General features: G+C 48.1%; 1 protein-coding gene across 2 annotated transcripts in view; it reads left to right on the top strand.

Moving 5' to 3' along the window:
• The window catches only part of Gcsaml (germinal center associated signaling and motility like), a 37,593-nt gene extending 19,496 nt beyond the window's left edge, over nt 1–18,097 (top strand). For both annotated transcript variants that reach the window (XM_058580638.1, XM_046448439.2), the window contains exons 2-5: nt 2,095–2,154; nt 7,903–7,952; nt 13,265–13,293; nt 14,089–18,097. In XM_058580638.1, the coding sequence (XP_058436621.1) occupies nt 2,095–2,154; nt 7,903–7,952; nt 13,265–13,293; nt 14,089–14,316 (367 nt within the window). In that variant the 3' untranslated portion in view covers nt 14,317–18,097. The remainder of the gene's footprint in view (nt 1–2,094; nt 2,155–7,902; nt 7,953–13,264; nt 13,294–14,088) is intronic.
• The last annotated feature ends 6,988 nt before the right edge of the window (nt 18,098–25,085 follow it).

Below are 25,085 nucleotides of genomic sequence, written 5' to 3' on the forward strand. Positions count from 1 at the left end.
TTATGCACCACCTCCTGCAGTTGGTTTTCTTGGTGTTTGTTCCAAGCCGTGTTTATTATGATAATCTTTCGTGGTTATCCTCAGGCTGCAGCATTTGCTCTGAATTTTCTGCTTATTGAATTCCTTAGGTCCTTTCCCTTTCCCGTGGCTGGTCTTGCCAGGGCTGTAGCACCTTCTCGACAGCCTTCCTGTCTAATAGCTGGCTCTCCACCATGTTTATTTTTACCCACAACTTGCTCCCCATCCCTTTCCAGCTTGTTGAAATGAACTCTCACTTCCTCCTGGTTGGCCCCCAGGTCTTCCTTCTGAGTCATTTAGAAACCCGCCCTCACATTTTGCCTTGGCTTTGGTTCCCGGCACTTTGAGCTCCAGGAAGTCCCTCGAGGTCCTTACCGAGGGGGTGTGCAGCATGTTGCTCATACCCAGACACGCACCTTGAGTTACAGTTTTACTCTTGGTCTTTACTTTCACTTCAAAATAGTTGGAGAAGCAGCGCCAGTGGCTGATGTGGGAGCTGCCCACTGAGACTTCCTTTATGGCTCTATGAAGTCATAAGTTAGCACGGAAAACTTGAAAAATCAAGAAAAGCATAAAAAAAAGCAGAGTGTCTGAAAAAGTTCCCATAATCCCAAAACTTTGGCCAAGATACATTTTAAAGTTTAATATCTATTTTTTTAAATGATAAAGTATTAGCTGATTAATTAATCCAGTCAAACAATTTTTACATTATCTGAGTTCCTCTTAATAAAAATTTACGCTGTGTGTGATGAGAATTCGTATTCATTAGCATATTGATCTGACATTCCAGTTAGGTCGCTCCAGTGCCAAGAACTGTCAGATCCTGCTTTTTGATTTTAAACTACAAATATTCTTTGGTAGGTAAGTCACTGGACCCTAGTAACCATGGGAGAACTAGGTCACTGAGGGTAGGCACCTCCTGCCTCATGGTCTGCCCAGTGGGACAACCATCAGTGCATGGTTGTGAATACCATGCCAGCGCCACATCAGAACACTCCTGCTGGAAGTGAGACCCTGACTTCCTCTGCATGCTGCAAATCCTGCTGTCTGCTCAGGTGCCCTGCACGTCAATTTCCAAAACACTTCTGGAAGGTGCGCCAGTAACAGTCAGGGGTGGCGGGCGTTTCCTCAAGCTGCTCGGCACTGGGTCTCCGTGGTTGGTTTCTGAAATGTGCTCTGTATCAGCGGATGTTGGCCAGTGTTGAAGGACAGAGAACTTTGGCAAAAAAAAAAAAAAAAAAGGTTGTGATGGTTGGGAAAGCTGGAGAAGGCACGGAGGGCTTTGGAGGACAGGGTTGGTCAATGTGGAGGAAAGGTCAACGTAGCCGGAAAGCAGGAACCTGCACAGAGGTGGAGGCGAGGACCAGGGCTGGGGCGTGACCCGGAGGGCCCTGGCCTTCGTACAGGGTGGGTTCTGAGGGAGAGATGCACAGTGCTCACAGTCATGGTCAAATCTGGGTGCAATGACTAATAGAGTAGACTGTAAATCAGGGAGACTTAGGGGAAAAAGCATTCAAAGAAATGCTGCTTGGATGGTGGTAGAGTAGAAAGTTTGAGTAGCCAAGTCACAGGCTTTGGCCCATCACTAACCTTCGCGTTAACCATGCAAGTCACAGGATTTGTCTCACCTCAGCTTCACTCTTCAGATGACTTAGAAGTTCGCTCCCACTCAGGGGCCAGGACCCATGGGCCTTGCCCTGCAGGGCTGAGGACCAGCTGCTGGCTCTGTCTGGGCTATGGGAGAAGCCGCACCTTCCCTATGCTAGGGTCTCCATACCTTGCCAGGTGATTCACCTGAGCCCTGTGGAGACTTGGGAAATTTGCTGGCCTGGTCATGATAAACCCCAACCCTGGAGCCTATCTAAAATGTCGGACTATGGACATTGTCCCATTTGAGCTACGGCTTCGGTTCATTTCTGAACCATGTTCTGCTTTTGTGACTCCCTGTCAATGCAGAGAGAGAGAGAGGTGTTTGGCCAAAGGAGAAGATTTCCACAGTTAAGTAAATTGGAGAAGGGAGTAAAGCATCTAGAGAGGGTAATGGTCTTCTTTTTCCTCCTATGTGTCTCCATCCAGCTGCCTGGGAAAGAATCCAAAGAAGAACAGGAAGGAAAACCGAGGAGTGAAAAGGAAACGGTGAGCAGAACTGTCAGGCATTTTTCCTGGGTTCACTCCCAGAGTCTCTGTCCACGGGACCCCTCAGAGCCACGGAGCTGCCGAGCCTTGAGATCACCTCTGCCCTGGGAGCAGGTTAGGTGACGCCTGTCAGCCAGAGAGGTGGAGCTAGTGCAAGTCTTGCTTCTTACTGGCTATTCGAGGAAAGAGAGGAGTCCCGGCCACGTGATGCATGCCTGTAGTCCCAGGGACCAGGAAGCTGAGGCAGGACGGTCAAAAGTTCCAGGCCAGCCTGGGCAACTTAGTGAGGTCCTGTCTCACAATAAAGTATAAAAAGGGATGTGGTTCAGAGGTAGAGTGTGCCTGGGTTCAGTCCCCAGCAACACACACACACACACACACACACACACGCAGGGTTGTTAGCTGGAGTAAAGGGTGCTTATTCCCCGTTGACTGTTTGCATTGGGCTTCTTTCAGCCTATTTCTCATGGAGTAGCCAGGAGAACCTTTGGAAAATATGTCTAGTAACACCCTTTCCTTGCTTAAGACCATTGGCTTCCATTGCATCCAGAGTGAAGCCCACACTCCTCACCAGGACCCCCAGCTGCATAGGACTGGCTCCTGTCCACCTCTCTAGACTCATTCCTCAGCCTCCGCCCTGTCCACAGCCTTCGGGACTCCTGCCTCCATTTTGTGTTCTTCAGCCATCCGGCCGAGCCTCCCCTCAGGCACTGGTGCCCTGCCGCAGTCTGGCTGGGCACAATTCAGGAGCCACTTGTCAAAAGAAACTAACTTTATTTTTAGAACCACACACGCCAAACAAAACAGCTCCTCAGGAAAATCCCTCAGAGCCCAACTGCCACCACCGGCTTCCCACAAGCCTCTCAACCTCCCCCCTGTCCATTTTTTGGCAACGGAGCCCGATGCCTTTCTCCACGATATCATGGATAAACACCTGGTTCTTGATCATTTTTTGATAATGGAGTACCCTCTATGGTGGTTTGAGAACGGCATTCATTAGCCCAATGTCTCCCTCTACGGCATCGTGGGCAAATACCCGGTATTCTACTCCTTTGATACCTAGTTTTGTTAAACCCTCCTCCTATGGGGCAATTCCTTTTAAAATGTCCTGTTTGTTCACAATTGTAGCATGTTCTTGGCCTGGCATCTAAAGCCTGTTTTACTGCAGCTGCCACATGCCCCATCGTTTCTCTTTAAAGCTACTCCTCCTGCTCGGGGGAGGGTGGGGGGCTGATTGATAGGAGCGCCTCCTGGAGGTGCTCAATCTCATGCCTCCTCTGAAGGACCTTGCCGGCTGGGGTGCGTGGGGGAGTGGCTGTGCCTCTGCACCCACAGCTTCTGGCACTTCCACAGCCCATTTCCCCCTCCTGGCCCAGGTCTCAGTTGGAACTCTGGACTTACTTTGCTTCTTGTGCTTCATCTCCCTTTGCAGACCACTTGCTTTTACAGGCACCAGCCCTATGTGTCCCACTGCCTGGATGTACCAGTTGTCCCATCCTCAGTGGAAAAAGGAAGACAAGAGTGCACAAACAGCTCGCTGGCCTGTGATATCTGGCCCTGGCTCCCGGGCTCAGAAACACCTGATGGACTTGATGACCACAGGCTTCTGTATCTCTGCCGTCAGCTTCCTTCCTCATCATATCATCCTGGGTCTTGGTCTGTCTCTCTGGGGCAGATACTTCCTCCTCCTCATGAGGGCGGGGCAGGCTGCTTGCTGGAGGGCAGCTGAGGTTGGCAGCTTGGGCCCTCTCACCGCCTCTCACTGTGACTTTCTCTGCACAGGGTTCCATTGGTATGTGAATCCGCAGAAACAGCAGGGTGGTGGAGCCTGTCCTGTGACACATGCAAGCCTCTGGTCTCAGGCAGCAGTAATGCCATCTGTGCAGAGTCTGAACCAGGGCTTCTCCTTCAGCCATTTAATTTAGGCATCAATAAGGAATTTAAAGAACACTTTTGTTTCATAATCAATAGAGCCAGACCTGACTCTGAGACATGGTCATGCACAAAGGCCAGCTCCCAAACACACCTGCAGTCAGTCAGTCAGTACCTGAGGCCACCTTCTGCCAGCCCTGCAGTCAGTCAGTCAGGGCTGGAGTCAGGTGTGCAGTAGATTTTATCTTCTCCTTTTTCTTGCTAAATAAGTGAAGCCTTCACCTCAGCTGATGCAGCATTCTTGATTACAATCAGAGGATACCTAAATAAGACATGGCAGGCCTCTTTAGCCTTCCTCACACTGTTGAGGTCAGGAGCCAGAGTCCAGGAATTCTGCTTGCGCTGTGCTGAGGCAGACCGGGAGCCCTGTTACTCTCTCTATCCATCACATCTGCGGCCTGTTATCCACCTGCTGGGCCAGAGACAGTATTCTTCCTGGTTAAATTTGCAAATTCGTGCTCCTGAGAGGAGTGTAAGCTATCTACGTCTTTCTGTGTAAATTTTGGCTATTATTTTTTACCAGAATATCATTAAATTAATTCATAACTTCAGTCATACTTCCAATAAGGACTGTATGAGATCTTTCAATGCCTTTGACTTTAATTTTCATTTGTGGAGCTATAATTCGATAATATTCACCTTTTATGTATATAGTTTAATAAGTTCAGAAAAACATACACAGTCCTGTCACCACCACAATTGAGATACAGTTACCTCCCTTTCTTCTCCCCTCCCACTTGCCCTCGGTCACCACTTTTGTAATTTCTGTTTCGCTCTTTGCAGGAAGTCATACATCACTGTTTTATCTTACTGGAGTCTTTTATTTTTTCCCTAAATTGTTGCTATTCTAATTATTTTGAACCCCCAATTTTCTGTTTCTTTTCAGTCTTTCCTGTTAAGGAATGGAAAGATGAAAGAATATAAACTTAAATAATATTCTGTCTGTGCCACAAGGTCTCATTCATGTGTAAAAAGGTGGTCTCAAGAGGTGGAGCAGAGTGAGGCTAGTGAGGCTGGGCGGGGAGTGGCTGGAAGCAGGTGGCAGGACCTGGGATTGCAGTGAGGCAGGAGGGAGACCAACAGTGCCCAGAGAGAGGAGCAGGGGCAGGAGGGACATGGCGTCTGGGTCTGAAGGCTGGACGCGTGGGCAGTGGCTGCCAGATCAGGGAGTTTCCTTTTTGAGTGAAGGAGACGTGTGGGAACCACTGTGGGTTGGCCGCACTACTCTGAGTACACTAGAAGCCATCAGTCTGTGCTTGGAACAGGCAAGTGGTGATGTCTCAGTGAGGCCACTTCTAGGGCACACCAGCCTCCTCTCATCTCAGGAGTTTGCAGGCTGTGTTCCCAGCATTCAGTGTTGGGCTACATTGCCTTTCACTTCTTCTTGGATATGAGGAGCTCTGGATCCCAAACACCACTCTTACCGTCTCCAACACACCTTTCTTCTTTGCGCCCGGCCCGTGTGGCCTGTGCTTCTGCTGCTGCATGGGTTTTCTTAGTTCTCCTGGCCACTTGTGTCAGCTGGGAGTCGAGTCACCTACACTCTCTAGGTCCTCGTGTAATGTGGTCCTGCACTACCACCGGAAGTCGGGGCCGTGAGAAGCACAGCTCAGACCCAGGCCTGTCCTTTCCCGGGTGTCTATCAGGAGCTCATGTGGCAAAATATGTTCTGGCTGGTGGCGGGTCTGCTGGCCTCAGGGATTTTGAAAATATATTCTGCACCTTTTGTTTCAGATCATAATTTTGAAGTGTACCTGCTACAGAGACTTAGCTCATTACGTATTTCAAACACTCCCTGCCCTCGTCCTCCCTACTCCTCGTTACTGACTGACACAAATGATGCACTGTCTTTTCATTTCAGTTAGTTTCATGGTTTCTTTTGCTCTGCTTCACATGGAGTCCAGGCACCTTGGTGTGAAGGGTTCAGAGCAGCCGCAGGAGCCTGTGGCTTTCCATCTGGCCTGTCTGGATCCTTATTTGAGATGACCAAGGTGGTCTGCGGAGTCGTCCTCCGGAGGACTGTTGGTAGGGTGCAGGGAGGTGGTGGAGGAGGAAATGGCTGGCCACTGCCTTCAGCTAGTTCCTCTGGGTGTCTCTGCCCCAGTGTCACAGATCAGTCTGAGTTGGTTCAATGGGGCTGTCACAGAAAGTGCCACAGACCAGGTGGCACAGGCCACAGAAAAGGGGGGTGGCATAAACAACCTCCCCATAGTCCTGGAGGCCTGAAGACTGAGATCAAGGTGTCATTAAGGCTAAATCACAGCTCACTGTCCTTGGCTTTTGGGTGGTTGTCATCTGTGTCATCTTCCTGTGTCCCAGGGTCTGCTTCTAATAGGGATACCAGGCAAATTGGAAGAGAGACCCTTCACAGGATCCTGTTTGCGCAGAATTTTTACTCTGCAAAGGCCCACAGCGTTCTGAGGCCTGTGGACAAAGGGTTCAGCCCTCATATGAAACTTGAGGGGAACGCAATTTAGTTCAAAGCACAAGCCAAGAAAATCCAAGCACATTCCTGGGAATTTGGAATTACTGCCTCTGTCTGGAACTGACCCCTAGACAGGGATTGCCCTGCTGGATTTAAGTGAGAGTGGAAGCCAACGCTAGGTGCCGACCATGCTCACCTGCATTTGGGTGGGTTTGGGATTTGTGGCCAGACCCTCAGAACTTGGAGAGCAGCAAACTGAGCTCTACCATTCCCAGCTTCTTTGCCACCTTTCCCAGAGGTTTGCATGTTGCAGACTTCAAATGTGGCTGCACAGTCATGTTCATTTCCTTTTTCTTAAAAAAACTCACAGGTTATATATTCTCAGAGGAATAACATGTTTGACAGTACACTTTTTCTTTTCTTTCTTGGTACCGGGGATTGAACTCAGGGGCACTTGACCACTAGCCCCATCCCCAGCCCTATTTTGTATTTTATTTAGAGACAACTCACTGAGTTGCTTAGTGACTCACCATTGCTGAAGCTGGCTTTGAACTTGCGATCCTCCTGCCTCAGCCTCCCGAGCTGCTGGGATTGCAGGTGTGCGCCACTGCACCCGGCAATACACTTTCTTTTTTGGTGATTCTCGGATCATATTTTTATATTCACAGCTGTGTGAGTATCACGCCATTCTCCAACTCCAGGCTCGAGTGTGTGTGTATGTGTGTGTGTGTGTGTGTGTGTGTGTGTGTCTGAGGGTGTGGAGGGGCGTGCGCTGGGATCGGCCTCCTTTGGCCGGCTGCTCTGGAGCACTTCTTCCTTTGCCCCCCCATCTCTGCACCTCTCTTCTGTGAGCACTGGCTGCTTCTGAGGTGCAGATCAGCACAGGTGGTGCCTCGGCTGCCTCCATACTTCCCTTTAGATTTAGGGGGCTGGGTGGAAAGGGAATAAAGGTGATGTGTTGTCAGCCCATCGTCCCTAGGCCTTCTCTCGGTGTCCCCGTGAGGACAACCTCCACTTCTCTCACTGCCGGCCCACACTTTCTAATGTGTGCCACTGTAAGTCTGTGAGAACTTGTGGGCCCTCTCAGCACCTGTAGGATTTGCAGCCCCATCATGAAGAGCAGAGAGGTAAATGGCCAGTCTCCCTGGAGTTGTCCTCATTGCCCCAGCTTATGTGTGTTCTCCCTGTGTGTGGCAATGTGTGGTGTGGTGATGGTAAGTCCTGGGACTCCCAGCTGGGGCACTCTCTGGCTCCTGCCCTTTCCCGGAATCCCCCACTTTTCCGAGGGCTGGGGAGACAGGCTCCTAACTGCACTGCCCCCGTGAAGGGCGTGAAGGGCGTTGGAGGATCAGAGGAGACCCGGGAGCTCCTCACTATCTCTTTCCTTGCAGGCAGGAAGTGGCCATGGTTGAAGGAGAGACTCAAGGTCAAGATAAGAATGGTAAGTCATTGCTTTCTAAGGTCTTTGATAGCAGGGAGGTAAACCTAAACATCCAGGGTATGGATGGTCCCTTGGTGTTAGAGGCAGCTGTTCAAAGTCTTGCCTTTTCAAAACCAGATCTCACTATTCTTCAAATCACAGTAATATTTGTACTTGATTTACTTTGAGCAACACTTCATAAACTTACTTGGGAGGTGATTAGCCAAAAACCTATGGATTTTAATGTATATGTTATCGTTTTAAAATAGTGCCAGCTTGAATAATGTTTATATATTTGTTTTTAAATAGTGTCAACTGGTGATGAGAAGTATATTTTTCTTTTTTCTTTACTCCACCTGCCACACCGTTGAGGGTAGTAATTATGTAATTATTCAAAACAAGCAATTAAGAATAACAGCATTCAGTCCCTGAGGACAGCTATGTCGTAAAGAAAACTCTAGTTTTCTTCTATTCACTCATTTTTTTTTGAGGTATAACTGGCAAATAAAAATTGTGGGTGATGGTTTGATGTACGTGCACATTGTGATGACGCCACGTCAAGCCAGCGGGAAGGAGAAGGAACACGCCAGCCTGGTCTCCCGCAGTGTCAGCCACAAGCACTGCTGGGGCCCAGAGCTCACTCACTTGCAGCTGGAGCTTGCACTGGGGACAAGCTCTCCCCTCCTCACCTGCAGGACTCCTCCTGCGTCTTGCCTCTGGCCAAGGGGAGCTTTGCTCTTCCCACTCCCTACGCCTGGGGCACTGGGCCACCAGATACCATTGCCACCCCAAGCAGGAGTCCCCATGGTCATCGCATGGGAAGTGTCACCTGATAGTGATTTCAAGTGCAAGTGCGAGTGTGGTCGTAAGGACCATGGTGCAAAAGCCATTTGTACCCATGTTTCATGTCACACCTCTGCCCAGTCCAGCTGCTGACCTCAGTCTGGATCCTGATTGCCCTGTCTCTTGCCCCTCTGCTGTGGCTCAACACCTCTCTCCTGAAGCTGCTTCCCTCTGAGGTCACACTACCTTGGGACCCTCCCCCACTGCACTGTCTTCGGTCCAATCTGAAATTGTGGTGTTCCTTAGTGGTCCATCTTTCAGTTATTTTATTCACCCCCCTGCACACACCCCAGTGTGTGGTCCTGGGAATTGAACCCGGGGCCTCACACACTAGGCAAAGCATCTACTGCTAAAATACACCTTGGCACCAAGTTCACACATTTTATTTTAAATATTTATTTTTTAGTTGTAGTTGGACACAATACCTTTATTTTATTTATTTATTTTTATGTGGTGCTGAGAATTGAACCCAGGGGCTCACACATGCTAGGCGAGTGCCCTACCGCTGAGCCACAGCCCAGCCCCCAAGTCCACACATTGTATTGATATTTTTAATGGAACCACATTTTGCATTTTACTAAGGTAGTACCTCTCACTCTGGACCTAACTTCAGCTGGTGCATGGCTTACTAAAGGGCTCACCAGATAGTGCACTGCTTTTGTAAAGAGAGCAGACAGGCTTGATTTGATGTGTCCATCCTGAAGTAATTCAGGGGACGAAGCCCGAAGAACCTTCCAGGAGGGCAGGTCCTTGTTCTCCTTGGGCATCAGGGCTTGAAGTCAGCTAAGGAGCCTGATTCCTCTCTTCCTGGATCTGTCGCTTCTGTCCTCAGGGCTGTGGACCATCAGAATGTGGAGATGGAAAGGGCAGCCTTTCTGGAAGTCAGATTTTGACCAAAAGATGGAAACTGATGGAGCCTGTGGTGCACACCAGGGAAGCGGGGCTGGCTCCCTGCATTTGAGAGCAAGTGCATATTAGACGTTTGCATATCTTGCTGGGTCCAGGAAAGAGGCTTCATCTACACTGAGGTTTCCATCTAGTGTTTGTGAAAACTTAGACCCAACCATCTTTGCACAGGTCAACACAAGGGAAGTTAACAGGGGAGGCAACCGAAGTCATTAATCTCACATCTTTGTATAGTCACCTTCCTGATTACTGCAGGGAGGTCATCCTGCTGCAGGAGAGGCAGGGTGATGCTGCTCCCAACTGGGCACTGGTGGCTATCTTTCCTGCGATGTCCAGTCCTGGAGAAATTCACAGGGTATGTTGTTGGGCCTTTTCAACCCATATGAAACAGATCCAGGAACAACTGTATTTGTCCCACTACCCTAAGGAAGGGTTAAGGTGCAAAGCAGACCTTCAAAGCAGTTTCCTTGGCCCTTCACTCAGGCCTTGAGTCACAAATTGAAAGCCATGATAATACCATGTCCTATGTTTCCATGCTCTAGAAGAACATGGATCACAAATAGGCCATACTCTCCACTCTTTCTATAATGCCCCATGGGAACAATCGTTTAGGCTGTGAGCTCTCTGATTCAGGTAGGCCTGCTGCCCCCAAGAACTCTGAACTGTAAGCTGCTTATGTCCCGTTTTTAAATGTTAAGGGTATCTGCTGAACCTCTAACCCAAACCAGGTGATAGAACTCAGCCCAGACTCTCAAATCTTTGGGAGTTTCTTCCTTTAAAGCATCCTTCAGACCAGCTTCTGCAGCTTGGCTGCATTTGTGTTGAACTGCAGAAAAGATCTTTCAAGGCATACTTGGATAATTGGATTTATTTAAATCAAGTTCAGTTTGCATTTCAAGAAGCAATGCAATACTTATTAGTGTGTATTCCCTGGACTTGGAGAGAGGAAGACCTTCTTTGCCATTTCAGCAACTACATTCATATGTTCACTTTGAAATGCTCACTCTCCTGCATACTCTCTATATCCAGGTTCTGGTTGGCAGCACCTGTGACTATGGGCCCTGAAACGGTGGGAGGACAGGGAAGGAAAGATGGCAAAGTGAGGCAGCAGGGTGAAACTGGCCCAACCCTTGATGTCTTGTGTTGCTGGCCTTCAGAGTCGGAGAGGCCACAACCCAGGGACAGGGAAGCTCTGGATGCATCTCCTAGGGAACCCTTAGGCGGTGGGGCAACCCAGTCAGCCTGTTTTCTGGGCAAGTGGGATGTCGGGGGCCAGATCCCTCCCTCCACTCCTGAGGCTTCTCTGTCTCTCCCGGGTCTGGGGATGAAACCCAGGGCCAGATGTATGCTAGGCAAGTGCCCCCACCACTAAGCTACACCTGCAGCCCTCCTGGGTTTTTATGTGGGCTCTTAGGCTGGATCTAGGAATCAAATTAATATGAAGTCGACACAAGAGGCTAGCATAGAAGTTTCACAAATTTTACACGTAGAGACCTTCACCAAAAAGTGGAGTTGAAGAATAACCAAAGCAAGATGGTTTTGTGCTTTTTAGACAAATAGCAATGCATTTGTGGAGGAGCAACAAGACAGATGGAGCTCTGGACTGTGGTAGCACATTCTAGGGATGTTACCTGGATGCATGGATGGAGGGTGAATGGAACAGGGCCTCTGTGAGCATGTTATTCACCTTCAGTGTGGCCCCATTACCAGGCTCTGGTCATTTTGGCTCTTGTCCCACCTTAGCACAAGGATGATACCCTCTTCAAAAGAATCTGTCAGGCTTGCTGCAGAGGGAAAGTCAGGCCAAACAGCCCTTTCCACAGGTATCACTCCTCGTGAATTTAGCTTAAAATAACCAATTTATCATTTTTGCATATTTTGAGATGGTGCATCCTTAACTCCTTCAAGACCAACTTTGTGGCCTTTGAATATGAAAGTTATACAATTGTTCCTCAATATTGTAAGAATTTCAGCACCAACAGCAACACTTCACCCAATAGTATGATTTCTTCATGCTGTTCAGACTTGTCTCTAGAACTGCACATAGGCTACGTAAATTCCTCAGCCTATGATCATAAAACAGGAGGGAACTGAAACACACTTATCTAGCTAAACAATCACATATGGCTACATTGATAAGGGTACATGATTAAATGAACGTATGTAGGTAACGTTCAAATTGATTTGAAATCAATGCATTGGACATGACTTTTTATTTGTGAAGAACAGTTAGCTATTAGAAATTCTTAGCTTATCAGTATGGAGAATCCTTGGAAAACTGGGAATGGAGCCACCATTTGACCCAGCTATCCCACTCCTCGATCTATACCCAAAGGACTTAAAAACAGCATACTATAGGGACACAGCCACATCAATGTTTATAGCAGCACAATTCACAATAGCTAAACTGTGGAACCAACCTAGACGCCCTTCACTAGATGAATGGACAAAGAAAATGTGGTATAGATACACAATGGAATATTACTCAGCTTTAAAAGATAATAAAATCATGGCATTTGCAGGTAAATGGCATTTGCAACTAAGAGAAATTAGTCAATCCCCAAAAAACAAATGCTGAATGATTTCTCTGATTTAAGGATGCTGATTCATAATACGCTGCAAAGGGTGGGGGATGGGAGAATTAAATGAACTCTAGATAGGGCAAAGGGGAAAAGGGGAGGGGAGGGGATATAGGGGTAGGAAAGACGGTGGAATGCGATGATCATCATTACCCTAAGTACATGTAAGAAGACACAAAGGACGTGACTCTACTTTATGTACAACCAGATATATGAAAACTTGTACTGTATATGTATAATATGAATTATAATGCATTCTGTTGTCATATATAAAAAATTAAAACAAAAAAATTTAAAAAGAAATTCTTAGCTTATTTTGTTCAACAGAGTCTATTCGATTTGCTTTGTATGCCCAGTAATTGGTAAGATTAGCTGTCAAGTGTATTAGATCGTAGGTTTCAGAATCAGTCACTTTTATTCTTATGAATTGGGATGGTTGCTTATTCAGTATTTGCTGAATTCCCTAGTTGGAGCTTGTTTATTTAAAAAAAATGGGTAGTAGTGGATGCCAAGTTACTACAAGTTGAATTCAATTTCCTTGTATACAAATTACTTCAGGTTCACAGACAGAATCAACCTGAAGGGTATATTTGTATTTAATTTGGAATAGTTACTCTTGCTATTGTGTATCTATCTATCTCTTACATGACTTTTCCTCTTTAAGAATCATGCTTGTCCTGTGGTACTCTTTATAGAGTTTATGTCTTACATTGACAGCCTCATGGCTTCTTCTTTATGCTCTGTACTTCATTGCCTTGGTGTTTGTGGACTTTATATTACCAGTGTCCATCTCGGTCAGCAGACTTGGTGTGTGCCAGTTGCATAGAATGCAGGATGGCCTGCCTCTCGATCTTGCCGTTCAGGGGAAGCCTGGGCTTGCAGGGGAGTCAGAAGTGTGGGCACCAGGCTCTGCAGTTTCTCCACCAGCTCTACCTTCACTTCTGCTACTGTGGTGGTGGCCCAAAAGTCTCACATTCTTTTCCTTTTGTTTTTTTTATCCTCTAGGTAAAGAATTTCTATCCACTTCTAATCAGGTAATTAAAAATCATCAGGATGAACCCCAAATTAAGTTTCATTTCATTTTTCTGATAAATGTTAATATACAGATGATCTTATTCAAGTACTTGCAATTTCTGAGTGGACTTAGATAAATCTTTTCAATTTTAAATCATTTAATTGGTAATTTTAATGGACAAATGGAAGGAAATAAAAACTTAAAAATTTTAACTGATTTAGAAGATTAGAAAGTTATTGTTATAGTCCAATATTCTCTGAGACTTAATGTTTTAATTTTCAAAGCTCTTAAAACAGGTGGAATCAGAGAGATTTGCACTTACGATCTGGACACCATAGACCGTTTTCCGTGTAGTGTCCACATCTCTGCCTATCTCTGTACCCAGGAATTAGCATTCATGCTTGTGAACATGATAGAAACCAATAATGTGGACAAAGTTTTTCCTTTTAAAACTACATCACAAGCATCTCATTGGTTTGATTTGTATATATTAACGTCTGATTTTTTTTCTTTTCTTTACTATCCATGCAATTGAAAATATGTTGAAATTCTAATTTTATAATTAGAATTTTCTCTTATTAAAAAACCTCGGGTTAATGATCTGCTCATGGCATCTCAATGTGTGACCGCGAGGGTAATGTCCTTCCCTCCTCCATCACTGGAGAGGGGCAGGCGCAGACCCAGCAGTGCCTTGGGGCACGGTGCCTGCTAGGGCAGGTCCCCGATGCCCCTGGAAGCGGGCCTGGGGGTCCCGGGGTGAGAACCCTGGGGCGACTGTGCGTGCGTGACCCAAGCCTGTGGTTTCCCGGTGCAGGAACCCGGCTCAGAGGAGGTGTGCTACACCGTCATCAGCCATCCGCCCCTGCGCCGGCCCTCGCTGAGCTCCAACGACGACGGCTACGAGAACGTCGACCGCGCCTCGCGGCGCCTGGGGCGGTCCAGGAGCTCCCAGGAAACGGAGTACGCGCTGCTGAGGACCTCCACTGCCAGCCCCATGGCCAGCACCCTGGAGCACGACTACGAGCTCGTGCTTCCGTGCTAGAGCCCGCTGCCGCCCCCAGCGAGGCCCGCGGGGCCAGGTCCGCTGCGGGTCTCTGCGCTGCCCGGGCGGCTTGTGGGCGGCGCCCCTGTGACTTGGGTGGGGTCACCTGGTCGCAGCGGCGCTGAGCGTGCACACTCTGCCTGCCAAGCCGGAGGTCGCCGAGGGTGGTACCTCCAGCACCGCGGTGCGCCGCGCAGGTCCTCGCAGCTCAGGTCCTGTCATTTCTCCAGTTGCTGGCGCGGCACCTCCACTTGTACCTGCTCATTTGGACCTGTCGTCTGCTTAATAAACCCTCAGACCCAAGACCGAGGGCGGACTCTGCCGACCTGACACTGACTGACCCTGCTTTTGTCTTCTCCGGTCTTTCTCAGAGGAGGGACGCAAGTGTCCCAGAAAGAAAGGACAAAGGATTCGGACGTGGTTGCTCGTCAGTCCAACCGTAAAGATGAGGATTCTTTTCAAAGATTAGTAAAAAATGAAAACAAACAAAAACTTCACCGAAAGTCCCTGTGCTTATTTATGGCTTTGCTCGCAGCTCACTGCGACACAAGGCTGGTTTTAACGCCTGCATTCCCGGTGAACCTCAGGAGTGAGCCTCTGATGACCGCCCTTCCTGAGAAGCTGCAGGCCAGAGCCCACAGTGTCTCCCATAGCCACAGGGTCCCCCCTCCCACCCCATGAGCACTCACGCAGGACTCCAACCAAGCTCTGCCTGTCCTACTTGTTGCATGCAGATTTTGACTAGTTTTGTGCTTCTTGGTGGTGATGTCGTTGTCTGAAAGAACTTAATGGAAATCGAGTAACCGCCATCCTGTTGGTCTAGTAAAAATCAGACCACTTTATGCAAACTGACAAAGTTATTTACTCCCTGTATGTCTCTGTCCTTATTCCTAGTGTATAATAAGCCTGGCGTTGAAGGTGAGATTGAGGGGCTGTGGTAGGGCTTGGTGGGCAGCTGGGGACTGGAAGGAGGGTGACCTCAGAGTTGGGGACAGGGAAGCCCAGGAAGTCGTGTGCTAAGTCCTTGGTCATGCTAAGTCTTACCTGTTCATCTGTTAGTGGACCTTTTGACAAGCAGGGTTTATAATTTTGATGAGGTTAGAATTATGAATCATTTTAATATTTTGCTTTCTGTGTCCTAACTGACCATTTTAGGCTCCCAAGTTATGAGCATGTTCTCCTGTGATCTTGTGTTAGGCTTTGTGGTTTGAGCTTTTCCAATTAGAATTCTGATGAATATCAGATCAATTCTGTTCACAGTGTAGTGTCATGAAATTATATTCTCAGATTACATTGAAATGTAACCATCTGTTTTAATATTCTCTTCTCTGCATTAGATCCACTGTAGACTGTTAAACAGATGATTGCTCACTGTTTGTGGTTATATTGTCACCAAAAAATGTTCCTGCAGAGGAGACCTCAGCTCAGGACCAGGGAGGCTCTCCATCCATCTGATTCAGAAGGATTTCAGCACGTGTTAGTCAGAGACAGACTTATTTGGGAAAGTGGATACACATTCAAGGGGGAAATTTGGCCCATCTGGAGAGTGGGTCCCAGGATTCTTCTTCAAAGGAACCTGGATGAGTTGTGTGGGAAGGACATCAGTCTGGTGACCACAGATGGTTTATGATGGTCTGGTGTTCTCAGGATCCTCAGACTGATGTGTTCTCTATTACTGTTTGGTAGATAATGCTGGAAAATCCCCTAACTTATAGTTTTATAATTTTCTTAAAATACATTGTTAAGGGGCAGACAGATGTGACTGGCGGAAACATGAGGTTAAGGGAATAATTCTACAAAATGGGCCTACTGTGCTGACCCCTGAATACTTTTACTTTCAAAAAACAATTTCCCTGCAGTTCTGTCTGGCCTAAGTGGACAGGATATGTCACATTCCTGTTATCTGCAGGGGAAATGCAGGCCTTGAAATGCTGATAAGAACAACACAGTCACCCTGAAGGGGGAGACTTTTGTGACCCTTACACAGAACCAGTCAGCATGGGCCAAAGTGACCTAGAGTAGTCATGGCAGTGGGGACTTGAAAGTCTGATGTCATCCTGCTGTCAGTCAAAAGTCGGGAGTTTTCTGGATTCTCTGGAAAGTTCCCTGGGAATCCTCCAACAAAACTGGAGGGAAGCAGAGGCACACTGTCCCTCTTCTGTCTGAGAGGACCCTCTCTCTCTCCCCCCTGACAGTTCCTTTTCCCATCCCTTGTAATGAACTCATGCCTGCTACTCTGAGTGCCGGGTCTGAGATTGACTTAATCACAAGAGTCGAGGTTTGAAGGGAATCTTTGCGCTGCCTGGGTTTCCCAGAAGCTTCACCCTGTAGCTGATTGAGTTACTGGCCACTTGGGTTCAACTCCATCTCAGGACTCCTCTCCTCCCAGAAGGTCAGCGGTGGGGTGGGGCTGGAGAGTCCTTTCATCCCAGAACTTCTAGGGGACCCTGCCATCCTCTAGCTGGCCCTAAAGCAGGTGGGCCAGAGGGGCATTCTTAGGGGTAACCCAAAGCAGTTCTCCTAGGAAATTCTGTGGTTTTAAAAGCAGCCTGTGCTTGGAATTTGGGGAAAATTTATATACTTTTTATTTTACAAAATATAAATATTTCCATTAAATGTATTTGTGACAAGTAAGCATTGCAGCCAGCCAAAATACTCTTCCTTCCCATTTTTTTGTCAATTGTGTTAACTCTAAATTTCCACAAGAAAGATTACAACTTTTTTCATATTTGCATATTCTGCTCCAAGAAACTCAAGATTGATTTGTAGAACTAGTGCCAAGCTCAGGCTGCACCTCTCCTTGATCAGGACTTTCTTGCTGGCCAAATTGTACTCAGCCCCTTTGAACTCTTTCCCAAAGGGACTGACACTCAGCTTCCATTACAGTCTCTGTGTTGTCCAAGTTTAGCAAGTAACCTGCTGTAGGTGACCAGGGACACCCTCAGGGTAAGGCACTGTATGCATCAGGTTCATCATCCTCTACCCCTGGGGGAGGCCTGGCCGCTGCCCCAGCCTGCCTTCAGCAAGAATCCTGTGGAACTGACTTAGTGGGTGTATCTTGGTGTTTCTTCCTAGAAACGCTCCACACTGACCATCCTGCTCCTCTTCTCTAAATTCTCCAGTCCGATTTATATCTGGATTTGAGCCCAGTCTCTCTCCCCTGCTGCAAAACCCCATTACAACAGACAGATTCACATGAGGGAAACAAATGGAGTTCATTACACTGAGTTTTACAATCCACGGAAGAGATCAGGGGATCAGTAATCCTCAAACAGGCAACCCAGACCTCCAGTGTCCGTGGCACCTTCAATAAGATTAGTGAATTGTTAAAGTGACAAGGAAAAGGGAGAAGACTTCAGGTCTCCAGGAACAGCAGGCTGTGGGAAGGCAAATAGCTGGCAGATAAGGGAGAGTCGGGCATCTCCTTCTATAGATTCCTCCTGTACCACCTCCAGGGGGAAGGTGTCATTATTGGTTGGGGCAGGAGGACCCTCACAGCTGGGGCCGTGTCCTGCCCCAGGCAAAGGGGACTCAGAGGCCCTTCCTGCACCAGCTCCTCCCATGGCACTCAGCTTAAAACACTGATGTTGAAGAGACATGCACTGCTGATCCACTATGTCAATCCAGTTCTTCTTAAGAGTACATTTCAATTTTGTGCAATCAATCCTAACATTTTTTGATTTACATAAGTGATGCTTGCTAGTGACCTGAAATTTCAGTGTATCAGTACATGGTTGTCGATTTGATCTTTAAATCAATAAAAGCTGCCCTATTTTGCCAATTTGGTGTTTTTATCTTGAAATTGTGTTGAATTTTTCTAGTTCAATTCTTTCCTACTCTTTTCCCTCTAGTTCATTCCCATGTCTGCTTCTTGAACGCAGGTGTTTTCAAGCCTGTCCATGACGTTCCTCTGTGGATTAAACATCCACCCTGTGAGAGGCGATGTACTTACTGATCTCAGGTTCATAAGCACCCATTGTGCGCCTACCCTGACATTCTTCATCTTATTTTTTAACTTTATTTTAACTTTTTAAATTTAAGGTGTCTTTGTTTGTATTTCTTCTGTCTTTTCCTTCATAAACCATTTTATTTAACCTTTTAAGTATCCAGTATTTGAGAAGTAATGTGGACTTGCTATCAGTTCAGAATTTTTAAAAAATTGTAACTAAAATAAATAGTTCAGAATTATCATCATTTAGAAATTAAAAATCATATTTTGAAAAGTAAAATGGTTAGTGCTGTTTAATTTTCTTTTCCCACACTATCCATGATTTGATGAAAGAATGTTAGACATTTGGATATGCTATTATTGTTAATTACTTTATAACATATAGCTTTTTAATTTTTACCTACTTGTGGGGTTCCTTTTGATGAATTCACAAGTGAATGACATAATGTGCTCCATTTCAGTCCCCGCACTACCTCCTTTCTTCCCCTCCCTCTGTCGGTCTTCCTTCTGTCAATTTATTTTTAATTGGTGCACTGTATTATCCACAAAAGGGAAACTCACTGTGATGTAGTCACACAGGCACCAGGCACAACTGAGTCAATTTCGTCTCCTTTCCCATCTTTCCTCCCTCCCCCTTCCCCAGGGTCCCCTTCATTACTGGTCTCCCTTTTGGGGCGGGTAGTAGGGATTGAACTCAGGGTCATTCAAGACCACTGAGCACATCCCCAGCCCTATTTTGTGGGAAGCCATCCTGACACGTGACTGGGCGGCTCCCGTTAAGGGTCTGAGGCTTCTGGCTGTGTTGGAATTTTCCCGGCCCTTTCCTGATGAGAGAACCCGTCCGTGTGGGGGTGTGACTGACCACTGACCCCGGGGGGCCCAATCACTGACCCTGACCTTGGAGTGCAGTCCCCCCTCAACCTTCATTGGATGGAATTATCCCCTGAATTTCTTGTTCCCCAATAAAAGGCTACTCCCTGGCGTGTTCACTCTCTCTCTCTCCTGCTAGCCCTGAGTAATCCTTGCTGCCCTGCTGGGCGGTTAGAGGTCGGAGCCAGAGAGGGGAGCCGTCTCGGACCTGGCAATAGAAATAAGGTAACTGAGTCTGTGTGTTTTATTTCGATCTCTTCTAACTAACTTTATGCCAAGAACCTCATTAATGAAACCATTGCGCAGGCCGCATGGTGGACTATTTTGTATTTTATTTAGAGACAGGGTTTCACTGAGTTGCTTAGTGCCTCGCCCATTGCAGAGGCTGGCTTTGAATCAGTGATCCTTCTGCTTCAGCCTCTGGCACCACTGGGATTACAGGTGTGTGTCACCACGCCTGGCAACATCATGCATTTTTAAGGAACATTCTGGTGGTCAGGAGGACCCGCAGGCATGCCCACCACTCCACCTGCTGCCCGCCAGCACCTGCGACTCACCCTGTTCCTGCCTGCTTCAGGAAGTTTCCCTGCCACCTGCCTTCCCCGCCACCCTCAACACCTCTCTTGTGCCTCAGGGAAACTGCTCCAGGGCTTCTCCCACACCTTTGTCAATCAACACAAAAAGATGCTGTGCTGTTTGTTCTAATCTAAAGGGGGAGGGGCTGGGGTGTAGCTCAGTGATAGAGCTCTTGCCTAAACCAGTACTGCAAGAAATGAGTGAATAAGTAAAAATAAGAAAGTCCTCTGGAGACCTCCTGCTGATTGACTTCTTCTCCCACCAGCTCCTGAGTCACTCTGGATCCTCCCTCTGGACCCCTGTCCCCATAGCCATCTAGTGGCAGCAGTGCTGCAGAGGCCACAGCTCTTCCCCTGGACCCTCTTTGCCCAGAGCCGGTGCCAGCTTGCCTTCAGCTGGAGCAGATGTGTGGCTGAGGATTCTAGTTTCATTGCTGCCCTGGGGCTCACCTCAACCTTATTTGGGTTTTAAGTCCATTAATATAGAATTGTATACATTCTAGATTCTAGAATTGTACACATTCTATGCCATTTAATTGTTGATTAAAGTTGCTAACCAAAAACAAATAATAACATTAAAAATGCTGGCCCTCCTTTCCTTTTGGCAAGCTAGGCAAGCGCTCTACCACAGGGCCATTGCCTCTAAAAATACTAGCACTTGTAAAAACACGAGGGATTTATTTATGACAGCTGTATGATCAAAATGCCACAGATTTGAAATTAAAGGTGAAACTAACTCTAAAGGAGCTCCAGATTGGGGGGTGGGAGGGGAATGCACATGTCCATGGATTTGGAGGATAAGAAGCAGGTGCTCACCCAAGGCTTGGATGGAGCCCGTCATTGTGTAGATTCATCTGCCGGCAGATAAGTACTGTCAGGGATCAGAGCAAGCCAAGTCCAAGGAGACAGCACATCAGAGCACTGGTGACTGGAGGCTGAGCAGCCTCTCCAAGGACATTGTATGAGTGTGCCCAGGAATTCTAGACCTTCTAAAGGATAGTCCTCTCACCTGGAGGTGAATTGCAGGCACATCCCCTGCATCTTCTCATTTGATTTTTGGCTAAAAGTTACATGTAATACTGGTGGAGATTATTTTTCCCTTACCCATCTCAGTGTGTGGTGAAGTTTAATTTGCCTTAGTTCAGTTGAATATCACCTTCCTTTTGGACGTGTGGGGAACCATGTAGAACCCCAGAGTTTGGTATGGAGATTCTTTTAAGCTGAAGAAAGAAGCCTTCTCAGAGTTCTTTGCCTGAAGAAAAGCAGCAAATTCTGGGAAAGGAGGGGCCATCAACTCCATCCCCAGGGCAGGCTGCTCCTAGGGGGAGATCCAGATAAGACCCCCCTAAATACCTGGGGGGGGTCGTGGCCAGGAAGCAGGGAGACCCCCACACCTACTCCAGCAAGTGTCACCACCCCTTTACTGTTTCCTCTGTTCTTCTGAAGTCCCCAAAACTTTCCTTAACAAAGGGCCTTAAGCTCCTGCCCACCTCCCTGCTGTGAGGCCTCCAACCAGCCCTCAGTACCAGTAAACCCTGGCTCTCCCTTGGTCTCTCTTTTTAAATTAACTTTGTTTTAGCTGATAGGTAAAACATAAGCATTGCACATGCCGAGGGGGGTCGATGCTTCCTACATGTATGCCTTGTTTAGACCAGCTTACCTGTCTGTCTCCCCAAACACCTGCGGATTCTTTGTGGTAAAACCTTTTGAAGTCCTTTCTTCCAGCTTTTTGAGATGCCCAGTGTTCTACTGACATCTACAGTCACCCTGGACTCCTAGTTTCTCCAGCTGCAGCTTAACCACCTTCCCCCTGTCCCCGTCCAGCGCACCCTCTCTCCCCAGCCTCTGCATCCTCAACTCTTGCATAGTCAGTGCTCCTAGACAGCATAGGTGAGTGACGGACAGTTGTAGAAATGCTCTTGGTAGATCTCTCTATCCTCAAACCTGTCTCTACGTCCATGAACTACACTTTGACAGCGACAAGCCTTAGAGGAGAGCTGTCTCTGGGAGGCAGCGGCCACCCAGGGAGTAACTCTGCAGGTGGTCAGGGTTTAGGCCTCCAGCTGGGCGGCCCCTCTCCAGCCAGCTGCTCTGCTTCAGGCCCCTCCCAGCACATTATTTTATTGAGCGTAAACCAAGTGTCTGGACCTACATCAGCCCTCGGGTAAGACATTTTCCATACTGGAGAGGGTTATTGGAACAATCAGGAGGGGACCTGAGGAGGACTGCTTTAGGATGTTTCCCTGAGGTTCAGAGCACATGCAGGGCTCCTTCCCAGCACAGCCATGCCAGGTCCCATCTGGAGTCCAATCTGCATGCTGAAAAATACCAGTAGTGTCTGGCTAAATAATAAGACCAGAGCGTCACGCCTGACTTGCAAGCTCTCTTTCCCTGGGGTCCTGGCTGACGGAGCCCCTGAACTGGGTTCTAACTGCTCCCTTGGGATCCCATGCGCCAGTGACCTTCAACCCGGGCACCCTCCTTCTTTCTCTTGGTGACTTCCCCACTCTCTCCTTATTTTAGAGGAAAAGAAGGTCTGTACTTTGTAGAGGCTCACACAGTGGGTGTCTCCTGTGCCTGCTCGCCTGCCCCAGGTGAGGGCTCAGCCCTTGGACCAGTGTCACCCAGTTTCTCTCAGTGACAGCCAGTCCTTAAGCCTCCTGCAAAGCGTTCCTCCGAGGGGAAGGCAACCACTGTTCATGTCTCATTTATAATAAATACATGCTTTTCAATTAAGTGGTCTGTCATTCAAGAAAAATAAGTATGAGTGCTGACTGACTGACTGTGGGGAGTTCACAGCTGTCACTCTGTCCCCTGTGGTGGAGAGTGCAGAGCATGCTGGATGCAGCAGTGAACAGAGGCCCCGTGGGGGTTATTTCTCTGGTCCCCTCAAGAAATGGTGGTCATTGATTTAGACTGTGAAAGTAAATCATAGACCTTGGGATGCTAAAGATCTTCATGTGATGGCTGAAGCTCAGGGACAGTGACTGTAGCTCCCAGTCTCGCTCCAGGTTCTTCTTAGCAAGTGGTCACCATCCCAGGTGGGTCAGAATGGGTCGATTGGAGCATTGCGAAGGCTGCTCCTGTCAGCCTGCTGCAGAGGCAGAGTGGAACCTGCTCTCCTGCTCCCACCAGGCGACATTCGCCAAGCAGGTTGGGGTGAAGAAGCTGGGGACAGCTGGCTTCCTGGGCCGTCCACAGAGGTGCTTGCTTGGTCTGCGCAGCATGGAGAGGCAACACACAGCAACAAGCTGGATTCTGTGTGGTCTTCCCTGGCCTCCCTCACAGCCACGTGTCCCCCTATGATCAAGCTCTGGCACCCTCAAGTCCGTCCATGCTCAGGGGTGCCCCTGCCTGAATGCTCAATGCTCTGGCTGAAGCCCATCCTGCGGGAAAACTAACCTAGGGGTTCCTCTGCCCCTGCTCACGGGGCATCGCAGGAAAACAGGTTCTTGTGTTTGATGAAATAAACTTTAACGTCAGACACCAAAAGTCATGTGAGAGAGCTTTATTAGAAGTGAAAGTGAAGTACAAGCAAATTGAGGCTGGAGAAAGCCTGGGGAGGAGAGAGAGAGAGAGAGAGAGAGAGAGATCTCCAGGCAGAGGACATCAAGGGAGACGATGCTGTCCCCAATTTTACTACTGTTATGTTTACTAGGAGAGCTGGGGACCCCCTTCTGCACTCTTTGCCAATCAGGAGTTCAACTTCTTCACGTCGGGAGGTGGTTTTTGACCTTACTTGGTACCTCTCTGGAACTTGATGGCCATCCTATTTAGGGGAGGGGGGCTTCACCTACAAGTCAATCCCATGATAAGGTGGGCACTAGGGTCAGCAGCTGGTCAGAGTTACCTTAGTGTGCCTGCACCTCTAAAGGAATCTTCAATCCCAGATAGCTGGAGATGCTTGCAGCCATAATTCCTAGCTTCCCATCAACCTCAGTGGCCTTGTTAAGAGTTAGTCCCATTAATCCTTTTCTCTTGATGTGATTTCCAATTAGCTCCCCTGTTTCTACCTTCTGTGAACTACCACCCTTTGCTTTCTCATCTACTTTGGAAGTAGTTTAAAGAAGACCCTAAAGTGATTTAAAGGACACTTGTGACCTTGCTTGCATTTCCTGCCTCATGGATAGCTACTACCTAACAGGCTCGGTCTGGATGGGGTGAGGAAGAAACTTTTATTGGGTTGAGTTCGTTGAGCCTTGTGCTGACCTGGCTGCCCCCGTAACAACAGAGAAATTTGCTCTGCAAGAGGAGCATGAAATGAGTTGCCTGTTGGAACACCTGTGGGTTATATGTTCTCGGCCACATTCACTGATTTTAAATTAGCTTATCTTTCCCATTTTTATGAATTTCTTCTCCTCTTAGGGCGGTTATTCCACTAGTCTGTAGACCCTTGTATTGAACCTTTCATTTGCCCTTTTTGCCTAGGTAGTAGCTTTTTAGAATAGCTCTTTCCATCCTGAGGGTGTGCTTGGTCTATTTTATGCATGCATGGTTGCTGACTGTCCATTTGAGAATGTGAGTCTTTACTTTAAGGCCATTTCCTGTTGGCCTGGGCTTTTCCCTGTTTCTTGTTGCTGCATTCATTTGACTCCAGTGCATTTCTGTGGACCTCACTTGGCTCTCTCCTTCATTCTCCCCTTCATTTCACAGGGTCTCCTCCCGTATCTGCCGTTTCCTGGGCACCCAGGAACTGGTGTGAGCCTCCTTGGTCTGGTCAGGAGAGGTACTGCCTGTTTCTAATGCACACGATTTGGAGAGACATCGGGTCTGAAGATGTGCTAGAAATTAAAATAAAAGGCATGGTCAGAGGGATTTGCTTCAGATGGACAGCTGGGCAAGACTCTTAAGAACGAGGTGTGAACACAGGAGGGTGAGAAGACTGTCTGGCACAGGAAGAGCAGGAGGTTTGTCCTGGTACCAGGGGAATTGAAATGTGAGGGATGTAGAGCAGCAGAAGTGAATGCCCAAAACCCCGGTTCAGCATAGCCCAGGCGGCAGGAGGGATGAGTCCTGGAGCACGGCCAGGTTCCCCCGCGGCAGGCGACCTGAACTGGCTGGGTCTGCTGGGGAAGCCGTGAGGCTGGCCACGAGGCTGGCCAGGCTCAGTGAGGCCCTGGGTTGGGGCGCTGCTGGGTGAGCTCTTGGGGCTGGAGAGGGCTGCCCAGGAGGACACCAGGAGCTCAGGGACCACTGCCACGGCTCTCTGGCTGTCCTATGCTTAGGGAGTGTTTCCTGGTGGGGCAGGGCACTCAGGGGCCATCGAGCTCTCTGGAGTGGAGCCTCCATGCCTTAGTTAGGGTGCCAGCTCCCTAGTGAGGCAGGGCTGCTCCGGGACCAGGAGAAGAACAACCCCCTACTTGCCACAGATGAGC

The sequence above is a fragment of the Marmota monax genome, unplaced genomic scaffold (assembly GCF_021218885.2).
Source record: "Marmota monax isolate L192 unplaced genomic scaffold, Marmota_monax_Labrador192_F-V1.1 WCK01_AAM20220418_F8-fsc00327, whole genome shotgun sequence".
NCBI classification, from domain to species: domain Eukaryota; kingdom Metazoa; phylum Chordata; class Mammalia; order Rodentia; family Sciuridae; genus Marmota; species Marmota monax.